The sequence below is a fragment of the Dama dama genome, chromosome 2 (assembly GCF_033118175.1).
Source record: "Dama dama isolate Ldn47 chromosome 2, ASM3311817v1, whole genome shotgun sequence".
Classification (NCBI taxonomy): Eukaryota; Metazoa; Chordata; class Mammalia; order Artiodactyla; family Cervidae; genus Dama; species Dama dama.
The window spans coordinates 41,092,206-41,114,627 of record NC_083682.1 but is presented as its reverse complement, the minus strand read 5'-3'; the positions used below and the strand labels follow the sequence as shown (position 1 = coordinate 41,114,627).

The following is a 22,422-nucleotide window of genomic DNA, read 5'->3' as shown; positions in this document are numbered from 1 at the left end:
ACTGTCCTCAGAGTGGGGTAAGGAGTGCTTCTGAAACCTCGCCCAGGTGGGTCCTGGAGACGGGGAAGGGTAGGGGATGTATGTCCCCAGATGAGCCCGCCAGTAAGTGTCGCTGCCACCCAGAGCCCAGCTGCCGAGCAGGGCAGGCAGAGCTGTTCAAGGCGCAGGTCCTTCTGGACCCTCATGCAGTTCGCCTCTTGGCTGGAGGGGCGGGGTGGTCCAGAGATGCTTCCGTGGGCTTCCCTGGTGGTCCAGCGATGAAGAATCCACCTTCTGGTGCGAGGGGCATGGGTTTGATCCCTGGTCTGAGAAGATTCCACATGGCCTGGAGCAACTAAGCCCCCGCGCCGCAGTACGGCTCCTGTTCTCTAGAGCCTGCGAGCCACGACTGCTGAACCCACGTGCTGCAGCTCCTGAAGCCCGCCCTAGAGCCTGCGCCCTGCAGCGGAAGAAACTTCCGCAGTGAGGAGTCGGCAACCGCAACCGGAGACAGCCAGAGCACAGCCACGAAGAGCCAGCACAGCCCAAAATAAATAGACTTTAAAAGACCCACTGTGAGCTACCATCAGCATGGCGGGAAGTGTAAAAGGCGGGGTGGCAGGGACGCGGAGCATTTGCAACTCGCGTTCGTTGTCGATGGGTGTATAAAGTGGGACCACAGCGCTGGGAGAAAAGCCAGGCAGTCTTTAAAAAGAGGAGAGGGAGAGATGCTTCTGAAACAACTCAGAAAATAAAAGAGGACTTTCTCTGGCTTCCCAGCTGGAAATCAGGACTCCACGCTGAGCAGGAAGAGGAGTAAGCTGTCAGGGAAGTAAGGTCACGGTCTCGGGCTGGGGGGACCGTGGGGTTCGGGGGCTCCTCTCACCCAGGGAGGAAGAGCCTTCTGCCCACCGCTCCCCAGAGCCTTGCGGTGTAAATCGCAGAGGGGACTGAGAACTGCTTCTCTGACTCTTTCCCACGGAGGGCATTGCCCCGAGCAGGGAGGAAGGCTCGGCTCAGAAGAGCCCTCTTTCTCAACAGCTTTCCCAGGCTCCCAGATCCCTCCTTCATCCCAGGCCTGACAGCTAACAGTGCCGAGAGGCGGCTGAGCCCTGGAGCCAAGGGAGCATCCCCTGCCTATGGGCACCAGCCTCCTGGGCCTTTAACCTTGGACCAGACTTAGTGCCAAGTGCCTGCCTGCCATGCCCACACCCACCAAGGGTTAAGCCCCAGTCAGTGCCAGAAGTTGGATTTCCCCGGAAACATTTCTCTTGGATGGAGATCAGCGTGTTAGGGAGGGCTCTTGGGATCAGCCTCTAGAAGGATAGGAGGCAGGACAGAGGAGAGGGAGGGGTTGGGCTGAGTCGGGGTGGGGGGGGGCGGTCCCGGGAGACCCAGCAGGGCATGTAGGGAGGGTCAGGAGCGGGGACGGCTCTTCCGTCATCCCGAGTTGGGCCAAGGCATCCCTCGGTCCTTGGCTGTGGGCCGCTGCCCCGGGAACGGAGCATGACTTTGGTCAAGGTGGCTCCGTTCAGTCGAGCAGGTACCCAAGCCGGCTGAAAGTACAACTCGGGCAATGACCCCTTCTCTCCTCTGAGGGGGTCTGGACAGCACGGCACCGCACCCACTTGCCAGCATCCCGCTAAGTGCTTCATGCAGACGAACTCCCTGGCTTCTCCCAGAGACCCTCCAAGAGGCAGGAATTCTTATCATCCCCGTATTATAGACAAGGCAACTGGAAAGTTAGGTTCAATGCCAGTGAGGGATGGAACCAAGGTTTGAAACCACAGCCGGGGCATAATTTCTGTTGTGGGGAGAGGAAAAGATGCAGAGAGGAGGAGGAGGTGGGAAGGGTGAGCAAGAAGGAGGAAAGAGGAGGAGGAGGAAGGAGAAGGCCTCACACACAGTGCTGAGGGCAGCCCACGCTAGAGCTTCAAGCCCAGGGTAACCAGAGCCGGAGCAGGCCAGGAGACGTGGCCCTCGTTTCAGTCTTGGGTCAGCCCCGCCGGGTCCACGCAGGCTGAGGGAGGTGGACAGTAAGTCAGAAGCCGGCTGGACAGAGGAAGAAGGGGGCTCACCATCCCCCTTCTGTCCATCCGAATCTTCTCCCCGTTACCGGAAATACCGAGGGGTCATGAGCTGTAAAAGCCATCCAGACGGGGGAACTGTGATGCTGTGTGGTTCAGGGGAAGCCACTGCCAGGCTCTGAAACCCCAGGCTGCTGCTCAGGTTTGCCCTCAGCCTTCTGACCCCTCCCGCTCTTGTGGTCCCAGGCCCAGGATGTCACAAAAAACAGGAGGCAGCGTCTTCTCTCTGAACTTGCCTTTCTACTCCAGGTCTGAATTCAGTCCTGTGGAGAAGAGCTTTTGCTCTCTCTGTTGGGCCAATCACATTGCCCATCGTTTACTGAGTTCAGGTTGCAATGCAGGTCCCAAGCCTGCAAGTGCTAAAGAATCAAAGAGGACAAGATCCTTTACTTGCCCTTAAAGAGTTGCTATGAAAGACAAGGACATAGATATAACTGTCATACAAAGAAGAAAGGGTTAGGTGCCATGGAGATTAAAATGCTATAGGGATTCAGAGTTGGGAGTGATACATTCCAGAAGGGAAGCTTCATATGGAGGAAAGAGTCTTTTGAACTGTTCCTTGAAACATGTAAGGATGGTAGGATTTGGATCAAGGAGATATAGGGATCGAGGGGTAAAATAGCATGTAGGCTAGAAAACACCTTATACAAGATTAGCAGTATTTCCATTTGGGTAGAGCATGGAATGGATAAAAGGGAAATTCAAAGAGTAGATTGGACGTAGCTCATGGAAGGCCTTAAATGTCAGTCAGAGATGTTTGAGCTTTATTTTATAGGCATCAGGAGCCATTCGAGGCTCGGGGGCAAGAAAGTGACAAATCTAGGTGTGCTTTGAAAAACGAAATGGGATAAGGAGATGCCAAGAGCAGAAAGACCAGTTGCATGTATGCTCAGTTTGAAGTCATGTCCACTTCTCTGCGACCCCATGGACTGTAGCCTGCCAGGCTCCTCTGTCCATGGGATTTTCCAGGCAAGAATACTGGAGTGGGTTGCCATTACCTTCTGGGGATCTTCCCGACCCAGGGATGAAACCTGTGTCTCTTATGTCTCCTGCATTGGCAGACTGTTTCTTTACCTCTTAGCCACCAGGGAAGCCCAGAAAGACCAGTTAGGAGACCACTAAAGCGGTCAAATGAGAGGTGGATGGGCTGGCCTAAGGTTAGCAATGTGGATGAAGTTCATGGGAAACATGAGGAAAACATGGAGCAGGTTAAATTGGCAGAACTTGGTGACCAGTTGGCTGTAGCTGACTGATAGAAGAGAGAAGTCAAAGCAGATTGGACAGTTCTGAGTCTGGGAGATGGGCGGTAACAGAGCGGGGAAGGACAGCAGAAGTAACGAGTTGAAGAGGAGAAAAAGGGAAAAGGAGATCATTGGATTAAAGGCTTGGAGAATTAGGAAGGACTGCAATGGCACCCCACTCCAGTACTCTTGCCTGGAAAATCCCATGGGCAGAGGAGCCTGGTGGGCTGCAGTCCATGGGGTCGCTAAGAGTCAGACACGACTGAGCGACTTCACTTTCATTTTTCACTTTCATGCATTGGAGAAGGAAATGGCAACCCACTCCAGTGTTCTTGCCTGGAGAATCCCAGGGACGGGGGAGCCTGGTGGGCTGCCGTCTATTGGGTCGCACAGAGTCGGACACGACTGTAGTGACTTAGCAGCAACTGGACATCCAAGTGGCGATGTCTGAAGACAGTGAGCTTTAAGCATTTGCTTGGAGATGACAATATTTGCCACTGGAATGAACAACAATGTCAAGGTTAGAATGCTGTTGAGTTTTATATGTGTGCTAAGTCACTTCAGTTGTGTCCAGCTCTTTTTGACCCTGTGGACTGTAGCCCACTAGGCTCCTCTGTCCATGGGATTCTCCAGGCAAGAGTACTGGAGCGGGTTGCCATTTCCTCCTCCACGGAATCTTCCTGACCCAGAGATCAAACCCGTGTCTCTTATGTCTCCTGCATTGGCTAGTGAGTTGTTTACCACTAGCGCCACCTGGGAAGCCCATATAGCCAGACTTTATTAAAAGTTGCCAATGTCTTCCCATGGTTTCCTTTTTCATGCACTCATTTAACAGATAATTGTTGCATGGCCTGTCTGTGGTGAGGCTGAATTAAAGAGAGATGAAACAATTAAAAATTCTAATATGTAGCCTTTGCCCTAAATAATAATCATCAATTTAATCATAGGAGCAGTGATCATATGCCAGTCATTTACTTTATTGTACAAGGCCCCTGGTTAAAATGAGACATTTATTCTTTTTCATCTTTACCCAGGGAGTTGCAAAGAGTCGGATGCGACTGAGCAACTAACAACTTTCATCTTTACAGCCTAATGAGTTGGATATTATCATTATTCCAATGTCATGGGAAATTAAAACTCAGAAAACTTACTGTTTGACCCAAGATTACATGTGGTACTTTATCAAGGAGACTAGTTCAAGTGCTTGCTATCAGATGCCAAAACCCCTGCTGTTAACCTTTAGGCAGTTTGGTGAGATAAGATGTGCATTTTTTTTTTTTTAATGTTAAATAAGAACCCAAATGCTATCACTATCAAAGGTTTTAATTGCACCTTATGCAGGGCTTGGCAAGCAGTAGGTACTTAATTATTGTTTGCAGAAGGCAGGCGGGCAGCCAGGAAGGGTGCACAGGCCAGGTGCATGGTAAATACAGCAGGTGCTAGGAGAAATCACATTAGGTTATAATGGCAGGATTCGCACTCCTGGGGAAAGTGCAGGAGGAAACAAGAATATAGAGGCTGAGAGAGACCAAAGGTGAACACAGAGTGTGTCCCTCCTCTGGCGGGAGTGAGGGTTTGACCAAAGGGAGCAATTGTGTGCAGATGAGTGACTGGAGATAAGTTCCAGAAAGCATGTTGGGTTCCTGTCATTAAAGAGATAAGCCTTTTGGACTCCTATTTTATGGACAGTTAGAAGGCACTAAAGGGGAAATCCCATGGACAGAGGAGCCTGGCAGGCAACAGTCCCTGGGGTCACAAAGAGTCAAACACCACTTAGCAACTGAACAACAACAACAAAAGGCCTTTGGGCCTGGTTGTGAAGCTGTTGCAATATACACACTTGCTGCTGTTTAGTCACTAAGTCGCATCCGACTCTTTTGTGACCCCGTGGACTGCAGCCCACCAGGCTCCTCTGTCCATGGGATTTCCCAGGCAAGACTAGAGGAGTGGGTTGCCATTTCCTTCTCCAGGAGATCTTTCCAACCCATGGATCGAATGCACATCTCCTCCTTGGCAGGTGGCTTCTTTACCACTGAGCCACAGGGAGGGCTTTGTAGAATAGCTGTTTGTAAAATAGCTGGCGGGATGCCGCTGCATAGCGCAGGGAGCTCAGCTCAGTGCTCTGAGATGACTACAGGGCGGGCAGGAGGGAGGGGATGCAGGTGTATTACACACACGGCTGGTTGACTCTGTTGCACAGCAGAAGCTAACACAACATTGTGAGGCAATTATACTCCAGTTTAAAAAAAAAGGGAAAATTAATAAGTAATGCAACCGTTAGCACAACAGGATTGAGAGTGGATGGCAGATGGAGGTGAGATCTCCCCTCGGAGGAGTCAGACCTGCAGTCAAGGGCCTGCAGACATCTCCACATTGGGAGGGACCCTGTCAGAGCTCCGACACCATCTTTTTTTTTTTTTTTTTTTGGCCGTGTTGTGTGTTCTGCGGGGTCTTAGTTCCCCGACCAGGGATCGGACCCATGCCCCCTGCCTTGGGAGTGCAGAGTCTCAACCACTGGACCACCAGGGAAGTTCCCCGCCACCATCTTGAAAAGCCCCAGAGCTGTAAGGAGAGCACCCTGGAGTCGTAGCTGGTTTCCTCTGTAGAACACCGTGTCTGTCTCTGCACCTCAGCAGAGAGAAAGTGTGAAAGAATGGGAATCGGAATAAGGAGGTTTTAGCTAGGAGAGATGGTAGGGAAATGTGCAAGGTTTGGGCCTCCAGGAACAGCGTGAAGGCACAGACTCGGGGAGAGCGGCCAGGAGGGGGTCAGAGGCAGCCGCGGAGAGGTGGGATGGGAGGCGGGGCGGGGCTTTGCCAAGAGCGCGGGAGCTTTTCTCAGCTGAATGGTGCGGGTGGGGGAGTAGAAGGAGCCCAGACCAGGAACCCGAAGCCTAACTAGAACCCCCGCCCGCCACATTCACAAGCAAGGTGCCCTTGGTAAGTCACCCGGTGTTTCTAAGATAACTGCTGTGGAAACATCCAGTGCAGTGCCTGGCGTGGGGCTGATACTGAGCAAATATGTACAGAACGTGAAGGTCCAGGAGTTTAGTTTGCTCAGCTGGGAATCGGAGATAACCATCAGAGACCTGCCTCCCTGACAGGTGTGGGGAGAACCACGTGAGACGTGAGACAGGGTCGGGGGAAGGGCCTCGCCCTCGAGGAAGAGACCAATCTCAGGGAGACAGCATGATAGTCACGGGTCGGCTGCCCTCTCGAGAGCCCCCTTTCCAGAAGTGGAGGGGTGTTTTAAAAATCTATACGCCAGTTTCTATTAAAAGGCCCTTTGTGCTCTCACCCCTGGAGAAAGAGAAAGAAGATTCCACAGAGCTTGTGGGTGCTGGATCTTAAACCGTTCCTGGCAGGACTGAGTCTTCATCTCTCTGTCCGCGGGGCCCAGCACTGTGCCTGCATGGAGTAAAGTGATCCCTATGGTGCCCATCCACGTCTCAGAGCTGGTCCTACGTCCTGACCCAAAGCTGGTTCCAGGGGAGGGCTGGTTGGCCCCACAAACTCCACTCATTTGGAGATGGAGGGAACCAGTGCTGGGGAGCAGCTTGGGGTGACCTATAAATAAGTTCACTGTCACCCTGAGGGATTTCCCTTGGCCTGACCTTCAGGGCCCCTCTCAGTCTGACTGGGGCCTGATTTTCCATTGCCTCCTTTCCTGGGACCTGACCCCCACGCGCCCCGCCCCCCGCCCCCACACACAAACAGCCTATACCCCCACCACTTCTACCCTGGACCTCAATTTCTTTTGCATCAAACGGGTAATCTCCACCTTTCCGGGGTCTGGCATGTGTGTCCCCCTCATCTGAGGAAGGGTTGCCCTGCAGGAAGCGCCTCTCCCTTCTCTCTGTCTCTGCTGCTCTTGAGCTATTACACAGCTCTCGTAATTTGCCCCAGAATCAGTATAAATATACACGTTCCATCTCTCTTCTGTCCATTATTCCTTTCAAGGGCTGGGTCCATGCATTCTTGCTTTTATAGATAAGCAAACTGAAGCTCCTTCCCCCAGGATTTAGCACAGTGTCTTTTGCAGAGTGCCCTGACTCTGGGATGGCTCTGCGGTAAAGAACCTGCCTGCAATGCAGGAGACGTGAGTTCAACCCCTGGGTGGGGAAGATCCGCTGAAGAAGGAAATGGCAACCCATTCCAGTATTCTTGCTTGAAAAATCCCATGGACAGAGGAGCCTGGCGGGCTACAGTCCATGGGGTAGCAGAGTCGGACACAACTGCAGCGACTTTGCACACACAGTTTATTAGAGTTGGTTCACGTGTAAGGTTGTAAGTTTCCCATACGGGCAGGCTCTCACTGCCCTGAGTACCCAGTGGGTTGCATTTTCATCATCACAGGAAGAGAGGGGCGGGGGAGAAGATCTTCTTTGTCTTTCTTGAGTAGACATCATGGTTCCCTCATCAGTTCCTCCCCCAGGTAGGGCAGGGGAGTTTTCTTGTCCCTACATGGTCCAGCCAGAACTGTGATAGCACCTTGGAAAAATATTTTCAGGTCTCAGTACAATAAGGGTCTTTCATTTTAAAAAGTCGCCTTTCCATAAATGATTGTTTTTTGTGTGCATAGAGCATGTTCTGAGGGTCATTAACCTGAAGATACCACTGGGCAAGTTGTAGGCCTTATCCGCTACTATTGTTTTATTGTTTGGGGGTCATTGTGCAAAAAACATGTCTCAGGGGCCAAAGAGCATGTTTTGGGGGTTACTAATTAACTGAGCTCACTGTGAAGTATGTAGGTCCCATGCCTCCTTTGTTTTGTTTGGGGCCTGTCTCGTGCTTCTGTTGCATGGTTTAACTTGCTAAGCAAGTTGTCTTGATTTTATTGTTAAGCAAGCCAATCTGGCTTTGATGTTAAGGGACTTCTTTTGCTCTGTGAGTGAAGCAAGCCCACAGTGCTTCAGAATTTTCTCATTATTTTCTTGAATGATCATTAGTCTTATTGTGGTCTCTCAAAGCCCCCTAAAGTCCCCTCCCTAATGGGGTTTCTAAGCTAACTATTTGATTATCCTACTGTATCCCTGCCCCATGGACAGAGGAGCCTGGAGGGCTACAGTCCATGGGTTGCAGAGTCAGACACAACTGAACGTCTGAGCACACACATCCCTACCGTTTCCACAGTAAGCATCATCATCAGGCCCAACATGCCCAAATAGGCCGTTTATACAGATGTCCTGCCTTTCCTTCCAGGCGGTGGTGGTGACTGACGGGGAACGCATTCTGGGCCTGGGAGACCTGGGCTGCTACGGCATGGGCATCCCCGTGGGCAAGCTGGCCCTGTACACGGCGTGCGGAGGCGTCAACCCGCGGCAGTGCCTCCCTGTGCTGCTGGACGTGGGCACCAACAATGAGGTAATGTGCTGCCCGGGCCGGGAGCCTGAGGGTAGAAGCTGGGCTGGAGGGGGTGGCGGGGGCACCTTTGTGCAGTGGTTCTGTCTACACAGCATCAGGCTGTTCTGCACAACAGCTCAATAAACCCGAGAGATGGGGTGCTGAGGCAGGCAATGCGACTTATTTATTCAGAGAGCCGTCTGAGAAGATGAGAGACTAATGTCTCAAAATAACCATCTTACAGGGGCTGGATGCCAGGTTCTTTTGTAGATCAGAGATGGGGGAAGTGAGGAAGCAAAGTAAAAAGGCCATTAATCTTGCAAATATCTCCTAGAATGGCAAGCCTCTGGCAGGGGATGTGTTCATTTCTTCCTTCCAGCTGTCCACAGGTGGACAGGGTCCTGAACAAAGGCACTTTAGTTTAACAGTCAGGCAGAGGGGCAGGATTCTCTGAAGCAGGCCATTCTATTTTTTGCATTTTTTTTTAAATTAATAACAAAAGCAACAGAAAGTAAGTCAAAGAAACAGTTCCAACATGGACGCAGAGTTGGCTTTTCCCTACAAGGGGGCCATTTCTCTCTGGGGTCCTCTTTGCTAGGACACTTGGCCTACACGGCTGTGACTCAAAGACCTCCCTCTATCCTGCTTGCCCACTCCGCCCTCCCAGCCCCACTGTCCTCCCCCAGCCTCTTCAGGTCTTCTTGCTCCCGTCCCTCCTGCCAAGGTGCCCCCGCACAGGCTTTCTGTGCTCCCTTGTTCTGTGACTGCAGGCAGTTTCCATTACCCTGGTGGCCTCTCTCTCTGATCCATTAATGAAGAAAGCCACTGAGGTGGGAGTGGCTGCTGGGCTGTGTTTTTTCAGCATTTTAGAGGTAAACTACCTCTGTAAAGGTAGTTCCCGCTGGCTCATTGGTAAAGAATCCACCTGCTAATGCAGGAGACACAGGGTGGGTCCCCGGGTAGGGAAGATCCCCTGGAGAAGGAAATGGTAACCCACTCCAGTATTCTTGCCTGGGAAATCCCATGGACAGAGGAGCCTGGCAGGCTACAGTCCCTGGGGTCACAGAGAGTCGGACATGACTTAGTGAATAAACAACAACAACCACCTCTGTAAAAGGATTAAAACTCGAAGCACTGGGACCAAAGGCTGAAATGCCTGGATCAGGCACATGAGTGTCCTGTAACCCCGTGGAGAGAAACTGACCCACACTGTGGCTGGGAGGCCCTGCAGGCTTCTGGCAGATTTATAGTTTAGGAGCTCAGACCCCAGCCGGGAGTTTGTCTGCTCTGGGGACCACCACCCTGGGTCACGTTCTTCATGCCATCTGCAATTCACAGCTCTGTGTCTTTGTGTCAGAGAACACAAAAGAACTCCTTCTTAATGACATTTATCTCTGGATTTTAAATCAGTGCATGTCCATCTGAGAAAAATCCAGAGAAGTATTAAAAATAAAATATTAGTCACACAACCAGTAATAATCATTGTTTGCAACTTGGAATATTTCTTTCTAGCCTTATCCCCACCAAATTTAGCTTTTATAAAAGCAAAATTAAATATGTGATGATTTACATGAAATCTCACTTAGCTGATGATTTGCTATTGAGACTCAGAAATCTGATTTTCTAGAGAAAAGAAATAAAATTAAGTTTATATTGCATGTACAATTTTGTTTCCTGCTTTTTCTTTCCCCAAGAGCCACCATATTTATTTTTTTTCCCATTTATTTTTATTAGTTGGAGGTTAATTACTTTACAATATTGTAGTGGTTTTTGCCATACATTGACATGAATTAGCCATGGATTTACATGTGTTTCCCATCCTGAACCCCCCTCCCACCTACCTCCCCATCCCATCCCTCTGGGTCATCCCAGTGCACCAGCCCGGAGCACTTGTCTCATGCATCTAACCTGGACTGGCAATCTGTTTCACCCTTGATAATATACATGTTTTGATGCTGTTCTCTCAGATCATCCCACCCTTGCCTTCTCCCATAAAGCCCAAAAGTCTGTTCTATACATCTTTGTCTCTTTTTCTGTCTTGCATATAGGGTTATCGTTACCATCTTTCTAAATTCCATATATATGCATTAGTATACTGTATTGGTGTTTATCTTTCTGGCTTACTTCACTCTGTATAATGGTCTCCAGTTTCATCCATCTCATTAGAACTGATTCAAATGTATTCTTTTTAATGGCTGAGTAATATTCCATTGTGTATATGTACCACAGCTTTCTTATCCATTTGTTTCCTGCTTTTTTGAAGGTAATGTACGTCAGGGGTTTTCCCCCAGGTCACTAGCCATTCTTCCACGGTGTCATTTTCATAGCTGCCTGGTGTATCACAGTTCACATAAGAAACTCTCCACTCTTGGACAACTTAGGTTGTTTCTGTCTTCTTGCAAATATAATTGTGCTCTCATACCCATATTTGCAGGTCAGTCGTCCTATCCCTGATGATTTTCCAAGGATAAATTCCTACAAACAGAAATATTGAGGCAAAGGGAATGGTCATTACTTAGATTCTTGATTCATGTTGTCAGGAAAGCTTATACTGTTGGTATCCTGTGTGATCTTTCTCAGGAAAGCTTTTTGTAGCTCTTTCCAAGGTCTCCTTCCTCTCTGGACACCACACAACACCCTCATTTCTAAACAAGAATATGCACTGTAACCCCTAGTGAGACATGATGCTTATTCACATTTCATCCCCAGATGCAGTCAAGTGAGGGAGAAGCAGCCAGACCTGGCTTCAGGCTGGGAACCTGTGGAGGTGGGAGGGGCTGGGGGAAGACAAGCCAGCAGCCAGAATGCTGGCTTGGGAACATAGGCCTTGATCCCCACACCTGACGGCCATAGGAGCCCCTGTATTCCTCTAGACTCCACCCCTGGGAGTCTGGGCCAGGAGGTTACTGAGTGCTCACCCACATCTAAAGCACTTCTCCATATGCCTCCCCACCAGCCTAGAAGGGAGGCTGGATAGTGGTACATGCCTTATAATTGCTCATCAAGACCAGTCTTTAAGGTCTGCCCCATTATGTGGTTTCCCTTGCCCAACCAGATGCCTGAGTTTTGCTGAAATTGTCCCTCAGCCACAAAGAACATGAGTGGAAGCCATGTAAATGTGGATGAGGAGAGCAAACTTTGTGTTATTATTCCCACCCATCACCTCCTGCTATGTTCCAACTGGATTTAATCGAGACCTTTCCCTCTCTCTGTCTCCTAAAAGCTGTTTCTAGACAAGAAATGGAATGGCTTGAGGTTGATTCTGAGGCCATTGCATCCCTTGGAAGGGTGTTGGCTGCCTTTAGCAGGTATCTGACATCCTTTATCGTTAAAGGTCCAGCACCCAGCAATGATGTGCGGAAGTTTAGAGTGGGCCTCAACTTGTAACTACCAGGGTCTTCCCCAGTGGCTCAGATGGTAAAGAATCTGCCTGCAATGCGGGAGACCTGGATTCAGTCCCTGGGTCGGGAAGATCCCCTGGAGAAGGGAGTGGCAACCCACTCCAGTATTCTTGCCTGAAGAACTCCATAGACAGAGGAGCCTAGCAGGCTATAGTCCATGGAGTGGCAAAGAGTTGGACACAACAACTGCATTACTACAACTTGTAACAAACCCATCAGAAAAGGTGGTGGAAAGGATGAGTAATCTTGGCCCTTTCACAGGCCACCCTGTTTAAGCGTGACAATAGCCTTATGGTGGAGCATCAGTTATTACCTTCTGTTTACAGCTGAGGAAACTGAGGCCCAGAGAGATTAATTTCCCTAAGAAGATCTGCTAGAAATGGCAGAGATCTTGGAGCAGTGAGTGGTCCCAAAGAGAGATCTTAGTTGCCTGCCCAGGAACTGAACCTGGGTAACCTGGATAAAAACCATGAGTCCTAACCACCAGACCACCAGGGGCTAGAGGCTAGAAGCAAAGTTCCCTGGTTCTTTTCCTCATTTGAAAGCAAGAATGTTTCAAGGAGGCAAAAAGCATCATAACAGATATTATTAGAGACACAGCAGAACAGTTTATTAATATCTAAGAAGCAAGGCAGAAATACACACCTGGAGACAAAGGGAATAGGCATCCTCTCTAATGAGGTGCCCGCCAGGCCGCTCTGTCCATGGGGGAGTCTCCAGGCAAGAATACTGGAGAGGGTTGCCATGTCGTCCTCCAGGGGCTCTTCCCCACCCAGGGATCGAACCATAGTCTCTTGCAGCTGCTGCATTGCAGGTGAATTCTTTCCCACTGAGTCACTGGGCAAGCCGTCTGTTACGAGGAGGAGTACAGTAAGTCAGAAGATAGGCAGAGATACACCTGGGGAGGAGTGTAGGCATCCTGAATGAGGCACGCAGTAGAGAGGTGATTTAAATCACTGACACAGGACAGTGCTTTAAGGCCTTTGTTTACATTTGGCCAATTGTTTTGTTTCTTTTTTTCACACGGGACTTGTCCTAGGACTCGTCCAAGATATGAGTACAAGTTTTGATAAGAGGGACCCCACCACAGAGGCCTGTGGGGGCATGTCCACACTTATTATGGGCTGGCACACCGTCCCTTTGTGACCGCCGAGGAGCCTTCCTACGCATGTGCAGACAGGGAAGTTTTCCTGAGCTCAGGAGTGGGCACCTGAGTGGTCACCGTCTCTCTTCACTCCAGCAGAGCTCAGCTCCTGCCACTCGCTTTGCCCCTGGAGTGTCTGGGTGAGAACAAAGCTTCAGTTTCCCTCCACTTGACAGACCCCAGATGTCCAGCCCAGGGGCCCGTCTACCTCCTCCCTCGGCAGGAGGGGGCCCTGACCACCTGTGTCCTCCTCACCACGCTGCCTCCCCAGGTTCCAGTTGCTTTATGAAAAAGCACTTCTTGACTTTTAGAATTTGTATTCCTAAAGTAACTTCGACACATTATTCAGAATTCTAAAGGAAGAAGGAAGCGGCCTTTCTCCCGCTGTGCCACATCTGTGCCCCCATCCCACGTGTCCCTGCGTGTGCACGTGGATGTAGCTGCTGCCCAGTCATCATCACACCGTGCCCCTAATTTTGTTCTGATTTCTTCAATGAGAATTATGTTGTCAGCACTTTCTCTTTACTTTTTTTTAAGTTTATGAAGTGTTTAGTAGGTGTTAGACACTCTGTGAGGCTGCGGGAGATAAAGAGCCAGGCGTGGGTGGACTGGTCTAGCTGTCCGTGTTTCAGCATTGTCACCTAACGGATCATTTTAATGGCTCAAGAGGTACAGCTACTCAAAGGGTCTGCTTCCCGGCTCCCCTGTGGCTTTTGGCCCCCGCATCACCGCTCCCTCCTGGGTGTGGAAGGCAGAGAGCTTCCCCTGTGCCTACTGCCTCCTGTTAGAAAGGACCAGAGGGTTCCCCAGCTGGAGGACCAGGCAACACCACTTGTGTGAGAGAAAGCAGTTCTCACCCAGCCCAGGCAGACCTCAGCTGTCACCCACAGTGGGCCAGGCCCTTGTATGATTCAGTCTGTTTCGTTCTCACGCCGGCTATATGTGAGATATTGGTCCCCCCATTTTACAGATGAGGACACTGAGACAAACGTGCTATTTTCTTCAGGCCCCACAGCCCTAAGTGTCAGAGCTGAGATTTGAGCCCAGCTTCTCTCTGGCTACCAGAGTTGCCTTGTCTACCGTGGCACACTGCTCCAAGATCTCAAGCATCTGTGTTACAGACTGGGTGATGAAGAGTGGGAAAAGAGGTGTTTCCCATACTCCGGGTTCCACAGACAGTCAGGATCAAACTAAGGCTTAGTGATGCCATTTTCATGCCCCTTCCCCTGCAAGGAGAGGTGAACTCCCTCCAGACTGTCTTTAAGAAAGTTACAAAGAGGCCCACCTTGGGGAAACGGAAGACAGCGATCTCTCTCTTTCCAAACGCATTCACTACGTGGTATCCCACCCTAGAGGTCTTTTTGAAAATAATCAGTTTGCAAGATTTTTCCCCTTGAAATCGGGGAGCACATCTCTTGCCCAGAGCAAGCCATGGGAGAGGGAGCGTCTACTTGCAGCTACCATTTCTGTGCCAGTTCAAGGAGGATGCTGTGGTGAAGGCTTTAGTGTTAGAACAACTAGACCATCTGTGTGCATGTCTCTATTAGAAAGAAACTTCTGAGGCAAAAGGAGCTTTAATCAGAGTCAAAGAAAACAGCCCTCCAGGTTTCCTGTTGAAGGAAAACATCTGTGTCTACAGCCCTGAAACTCTGAGTCAGTTTTACCTGCCGACACCAAGGAGGTTTGGAAAAATAAATATATGAGGCATGAGCGCATGAGGGAGGGGCATCCTGTGATGTTCCAGACCCCGGGGAGAGGGAGCCCCACCCCATTCGGCAGGGCACCTGCTCTGGCCAAAACCGCCCCCCTCCACCGCTGCCGGACAGCCGTGTGCGGATCCGACGGCTGCGTGTGGATCGGTCTGTGCGCCTTGCTTCAAACACACACAGCAGGGTCACACACTGTCCGCATGAGATAGCATACTGACGAGATACTAGGCTTCCCTGGCGGCTCAGAAGGTAGAGAATCCACCTGCAATGCGGGAGACCTGGCTTTGATCCCTGGATCAGGAAGATCCCCTAGAAAAGGGAATGGCAACCCACTCCAGTGTTCTGGCCTGGAGAATCCCATGGACAGAGGAGCCTGGCGGGCTACAGTCCAAGGGGTCACAAAGAATCGGACACGACTGGGTGACTCACACACACACACAAGATATTAGGTGTCCGTGCTTCTGGTTCACCCTCCCTGGCTTCACGCAGGAAAAGGGGCCCCAGAGCAGAAGTGACTTCCCCCAGATTTAAGGGCAAACCCAGTGCTTGTCCCGCTCCGTGCCAAGGGTTCTGTGGGGCAACCCTGGGCCTGGCTTCTGAGCCCTCGCATCTTCTCCTGCCCACGTCGTGAGCTTTGATGGAGTCTCCTCTCAAGGAGATGCCATGAGAGTCTGTGGGGCTCTGGTGGCGTCTTCTCTCAAGGAGATGCTGTGAGAGTTTCATGGGGCTTTGATGGAGTCTCCTCTCCAGGAGACGCTGAGAGAGTCTCTGTGGGGCTCTGGTGGCGTCTTCTCTCAAGGAAACGCCGTGAGAGTCTCATGGGGCTCTGGTGGAGTCTCCTCTCAAGGAGACGCCGTGAGGGTCTCTATGGGGCTCTGGTGGAGTCTCCTCTCCAGGAGATGCTGAGAGAGTCTCTGTGGGGCTCTGGTGGAGTCTCCTCTCCAGGAGACGCCGTGAGAGTCTGTGGGGCTCTGGTGGAGTCTCCTCTCCAGGAGATGCCATGAGAGTGTCTGTGGGGCTCTGGTGGAGTCTCCTCTCCAGGAGATGCCATGAGAGTGTCTGTGGGGCTCTGGTGGAGTCTCCTCTCCAGGAGACGCCGTGAGAGTCTCTGTGGGGCTCTGGTGGAGTCTCCTCTCCAGGAGACGCCGTGAGAGTCTCGTGGGGCTCTGGTGGAGTCTCCTCTCCAGGAGACGCCGTGAGAGTCTCTGTGGGGCTCTGGTGGAGTCTCCTCTCCAGGAGACGCCGTGAGAGTCTCGTGGGGCTCTGGTGGAGTCTCCTCTCCAGGAGACGCCGTGAGAGTCTCGTGGGGCTCTGGTGGAGTCTCCTCTCCAGGAGACGCCGTGAGAGTCTCGTGGGGCTCTGGTGGAGTCTCCTCTCCAGGAGACGCCGTGAGAGTCTCGTGGGGCTCTGGTGGAGTCTCCTCTCCAGGAGACGCCGTGAGAGTCTCTGTGGGGCTCTGGTGGAGTCTCCTCTCCAGGAGACGCCGTGAGAGTCTCTGTGGGGATGACTGAAGAGGGGTGGAGGGGACAGATCACCGGCAGAGCCTGGTCAACAGGGCCTTGGGGGTTACTGGTTGCCAAAGCAGCATGGGATCACCCCCAGAGCCGAGGGGTGAAGGCTTCCCTGGCAAGACTGTCCTCACTGCAGATGACAATAGCGTTCACCCCCGGTGCCATTAGGCGCTGGCTGCCTGTGCGCCTGTGACCAATGAGGAGGCCTGTCCTAGGATCGTTGTCGCTCACCCTTGGGTTGACCAAGCTTCCAGAGAAGTACATGGTGGGCATAGCTACCACCTGGAGGGAGAAAGAGCCATGTGTCCACACCGCAGACCCAATCCCATGACCTCCCCAGACCACCAGATGTTCTTGGAATAATACCTTTGTGTGCCTGTTGCTATGCAAGATAAGTGTTTTTCCAGGCCAAGAGGTTCATCTTCCAGTTTAAACCCAGCACTCGATGACATGGCAGGTGAAGAGGAGCAAGCCGTTTTGTTTTCCATGACATTTAGTCTCCAAGATTTTTCACCTTGAAAAGTCAGAGCCAGCATATATTAAGTTAACCTTAATAATGCATTCCAACATGTGTGCTAAGTCGCTTCAGTCATGTCTGACTCTTTGCAACCCATGGACTGTAGCCCGCCAGGCTCCTCTGTCCCTGGGATTCTCCAGGCAAGAACACTGGAGTGGGTTGCCATGCCCTCCTAAAGGGGATCTTCCCAATGCAGGGACCGAACACGAGTCTCCTGCAGCTCTTGCAGAGAAGGCAGATTCTTTACTGCTGAGCCACGAGGAAGCCTGCATTCCAACATACATTAGGCGCAGACAAATACTGTTTGATTCCACTTATACGAGGTACCCAAAATTGTCAAATTCATAGAGTCAGAAAGTACATTTGGTAGGTGCCAGTGGTCGGGGGCAAGGGTGGTGAGAAGGGAGAATGGGGAGCTAGTGTTTAATGGGGACGGAGTTTCAGCTCGGGAAGCTGAAAACTTTGGGAGATGGATTATGGTGAGAACTGTCCGTCCAATAACGTACAATTGTGGTACATGGAGTGGTACTCGTGCCACTGAACTGTACAGTTAGACATGGTTAAAATATGTTTTATATTATGTGACTTTTATCACAATAAAAAAAAACTGAATGCAACACAAAGAAGAAAGAGCTATAAAATTACGGTTTGGAGAGAGAGATTAAATAGCAAGAATGAGTATTGTATTACGATAATTATTTTGGTGCTTAGCTTCAGTCATATCTGAAGCCAGCCTACCTCTATACTCTTCAGTTTTGTGATTCAATAAATTATTGTTTCTCCCCTTAAAAAAAAAAAGTCAGAGCCAGGCAGACACCCACAGAGGGCACACTCAACTCCCATGGCAGCGGAGAAAGTTCTGGTTCATCTGCTTTGCGTAGAGCTTCAGCCTGAAGTTACAGTTGTAGACTGACTTAGTGCCAGCGAGAACTTGGCAACAGCCTAGCAGAGAGAACTTGGCAGGCTTGGAGCTGAGGACGCTGGTCCCTCCTGAGAAGACCCCATGCTCTAGTCATGGCCACCCTGTTGCTTCCACCAGATTCATTTTGTGAACATAGGCAGTTCACTTAATCTTTCCGGGCCGCAAAAACTCCTGTGGAGGAAGCCAAACCAAGTGATTTCTAAGACCTGCCTAGTTTGTAATTCAGCATCTCCTTAGCCCAGTGCTGAAATAAATGCAACTCACATCAGAAATGCTTTTATCTTTTTTTATTTTACTGAAGAATGTAATGAAATAAACTGAAGGAAAAAAGAGGAAAATAGTGGAGACACAAAATTTTACATCAAAATTACGAACAGAAGTCATTTAAAAGAAGAGAAATATTCTACAACAGATGAAGAAAGTTTTCATTTCTTTTCACATTAAACATCGTATACCACAATCAGCTAACAGAAATTACATAACATTGGTCAAGATGACATAAAACTAAGGATAAATGTTTGTTATGAGGAAACCTCATTTAATGTGAGTGATGATGTCAGATACTATACTTTTCATGATAAGATACAATTTATCTTGAAGAGAAAGCAAATAAGTCAGATGAAGGAGACAGGCTGAGGTTTTAATAAAGAAGAAAAGCTTTGCCTTTCCCAGAATGCTTAAAGTCCAGGACAATTTAGGTAAAAGACTGGAATTAAATACCAAATGCTGGGAGGGTCACAGGCCCGTAATTCAGACTGTGTTTACAGGACTGAATGCCTGCAGCACCTCACCTTTCAGTGAGCAAGCTACTGTTTCTGGCAGAGGGATCTTCACTGGGATGTGGTACCGATTTTAACCGTCAAGCAGTCCAAAGAACTATTTTAAAAAGGGACAGTTGAGTATTTTCATGTATACACTATTAAGGCATCTAAATTTTTGGTGTTTTCAATATATAATCTTACTGCTATTTTTTATTCTTTTTTCATTTTGCACAACAATGATATTAGGTCATAAATGCTTTTAAATGGCCTGCCACGCACAGCACTGTAAGCATCACTAGGGAGATGCACGTTAGTAAGGACCCTTTCCTTAAGGAGCTTGTGCTATGCAGTGGAGATCATTGTAAGTCAACTATACTTCAATAAAATACAGAGAGAGATTGTTATTATCGCCACTGGACAGAGAGGTAAAACGAAGCAGGGATGAGTACCCAGAGTCTCAGAGCTCGTTGGGTGACAGAGCCTGAATGCGAACCCGGGTGCGTCCGATCCCAGAACCCACTTTATGTCACTCGGTGGGACACAGGGCAGAATGCGGATTTCTTGTTCCAAGTGGGACAGCGTGGAAGCTCCACCCTCTGCTGCTTGTGACAAGCCGTCTTCGCTCCTGCCGAAGGGCCACCAGCTGACTGGAGATGTGGATGCGGCATTTCCCCAGACCCCAGCTGGGTCTGCAGCACCAGCTGGAGCGTCCAGCCGCTCCTGGGCTCTCAGGAGGACCAGGGCGGGGGTCAGGAGCCACACCCACATTCCCTGGTCCCTGCAGTGTCGAACGGTGGGGTGGGGAGGGCACCATCAGGAGATCCAGTCAAAGCAAGGCTCAGTTTCAGCTTTGCTACTTTCTGGCTGCGTGAGCTTGGGTAGTTTATTTAAACCCTTGAACTGCACCTTCCTCATCTGTAAAACGGGCATGAGAGCACGCAAGACAGAAGGCTTGAACTACTTTTTTAGAAAAATGTTTGCATCATATTCCACACATGGTTTCTTCTTTTAATATTTGTTTATTTATTGGCTATGTCCAGTCTTACTTGCTGCCTTTGTGCAGCCCGTGGAATCTTTAGCTGTGGCATGCGGGATCTAGTTCCCTGACCAGGAATCGACCCCAGGCCCCCTACACTGGGAGCTCGGAGTCTTAGCCACGGGACCACCAAGGAAGTCCCGAATCAAGCTACTTTGGATTCAGAACAAGTGAATTACTCGAAAATTCTGTACAAGTATGAGAAGCTATATTTTCATGTCATCTGCACATAGAAACTTTCTCCCCCATTTTTTGGTGCACTTAGTTTTGAAATATTTCAGATACAAAATGTTTTATTATAAATAAAATAAGTACTATATAATATCAAGACTTTTTTCAAAGCTTCCTAGTCCCTCTTATAACTTAGTAGTACTTCGTTAGGATTAACCCTTCATCTTAAATGCAGATATACTGAGAAGTTTTTAGAAAATTCTAAAATTCTTCAATACTACTAGAGAATTGGACTTGCCCCCAGAAACCACATATGCAGCACCAGGAAAACCATTCTTGGCTGCCTAAAATACCACTGACTCAATCTGTCTCTTGGAAACATGACAAATTATAACTTACCGTGAACCCTTTCATCTCTGTAAGAACTGAAAAAGTGAATGTTTTCTGCAAATGCCAAGAGTTATACCGATTTTATCATTCTGTGTATGCCTTTTCTGTGTTGATGTGTTTCAGACAGATGAAACTGAGATATCTGTGCAATTTTGTTTCTCACTTTTTCCATTTTAAATCATCTCATGCATGTCTCTCCAGGTGTCTGCATAGGCTTAACCCAGATTCTGTGGCTGCCTGTTGTCCATCTTGTTGTTACATCATCATTTACTTCTTTGGTCCCCTTGGTTGGACGTTTGTGTCTCTCAGTGGCTTTCAGATGGTCATTTTGAAAGTGGCCGGTGAAAGGCTATATGTCCCATTCTCATCATTTGCCCACATGTGCATGCACACACACAGACATACACATAGAACTGCTAGAGCAGAGTCCTAAGGAATCTCAAGGATGCATAACTCAGGAAGTAAAGGGATTGAAAAATGAAGTTTAGATCCCACGTTTCTCAGATTGTAGCCATGTGGATCCTTGGAGAAAGTGTTAAATCCACCTGAGACATGTGGACCGAGGATTGGGAAGTGAGGGGTTGGGAAGGTAGATATTTCTTGATCTTTTCTGTCCTCTATACCTTTCCCCCACCACCTCCTATAGTGCCTTCAAGACAATATGGACCTAGACTGGTGTCTTAAACAAGGATAAGTCAATCTGGTTGATGCGCCAAAAAACCACTTAAGCAGCTTGGCCCAGAGGTTAGGATCATGGGCTCTGGAGCTGGCAGACACAAGTCTGAATCCAGATTCCTCCACTCACTAGCCCAAGGGCTGGTCAAGTCTCTTAACCTCACTGTGTCTGGCCGTCCTTCTGAAGTACCCGGCACACAGGAAACACTATGAAAGTTAAAGCTGCTGCCGTTACTTTACAGCGTATGTTATGATTCACAAAGCTCTCTCACATATATCAGTATCATTTCATTCCCTCATCACCATCGAGCTGGGCAGATGGTATCTTATTCCCATCTAACTTTACTTTGTCAACAAAGATCCGTCTAGTCAAAGCTATGGTTTCTACAGTAGTCATGTATGGATGTGAGAATTGGATTATAAAGAAAGCTGAGCACCGAAGAATTGATGCTTTTGAACTGTGGTGTTGGAGAAGACTCCTGAGAGTCCCTTGGACTGCAAGGAGATCCACCCAGTCCATCCTAAAGGAGATCAGTCCTGAATATTCCTTGGAAGGACTGATGCTGAAGCTGAAACTCCAGTACTTTGGCCACCTGTTGCGAAGAGCTGACTCATTGAAAAGACCCTGATGCTGGGAAAGACTGAGGGCAGGAGGAGAAGGAGACGACAGAGGATGAGACGGTTGGATGGCATCACTGACTCAATGGACATGAGTTTGAGTACTCTGGGAGTTGGTGATGGACAGGGAAGCCTGGTATGCTGCAGTCCATGGGGTCGCAAAGAGTCAGACATGACTGAGCGACTGAACTGAACTGAACAGATGAAAAGAAGGCTCCCAGAGGTCACATGATTCACCTGAGGTCACACAGCTGGTCAGTGCTGGAGCTGAGACTTGACGCCGAGCCCCTTGAGGGCAGGACTCCTGACATGCTTGCCTCTGAATCCTGCAGGAGAAGTCCAGGTGGACATTTGACGATAACACAAAACCTTGGCCCCAAGGAGCTCATATTTAGGGGTACGTGTGCTAAGTCACTTCAGCTGCATCTGACTCTTTGTGACCCAATGGACGATAGCCTTCCAGGCTCCTCTGTCCATGGGGATTCTCCAGGCAAGAATACTGGAGTGGGTTGCCATGCCCTCATCCAGGGTATCTTCCCGACTCAGGGATCGAACCTTTGTCTCACACGTCTCCTGCATTGGCAGGCAGGTTCTTTACCACTAGCGCCACCTGGGAAGCATATTTGGGAAAGGAAGACACAAAAACATAATTTCCAAAGACCCTAACACATAAAATTGCTTCCTATTTCTTAAATACATCAGGTCACCAGGTACTTTTTCCTGCTTTTACTTCCAGCTCCGTCTTTCTTTGTGTTGACTTCTCAGCCTGGAGGGCCCAGCCCACCTGGCAAAATCTTTTTTTTTTTAACTTTTTATTTTGTATTGGGGTATAGCTGATTAACAATGTTGTGATAGTTTCAGGTGAAGTAAAGAGACTCAGCCATGCATATACATGTATCCATTCTCCCCTAAATGCCC

At 49.5% G+C, this 22,422-nt stretch overlaps 1 protein-coding gene and 1 non-coding gene across 2 annotated transcripts in view; both read left to right on the top strand.

The window, feature by feature from the left end:
* ME3 (malic enzyme 3) overlaps positions 1–22,422 on the top strand; it is a 223,588-nt gene that overhangs the window by 148,410 nt on the left and 52,756 nt on the right. The window contains exon 6 of the mRNA XM_061120201.1: positions 8,509–8,670. Coding sequence (XP_060976184.1) covers positions 8,509–8,670 — 162 coding nt within the window. The remainder of the gene's footprint in view (positions 1–8,508; positions 8,671–22,422) is intronic.
* On the top strand, positions 10,204–10,273 carry LOC133040882 (small nucleolar RNA SNORD30). Its single transcript, XR_009689057.1, has one exon. It is a non-coding gene; the product is annotated as a small nucleolar RNA SNORD30 (small nucleolar RNA).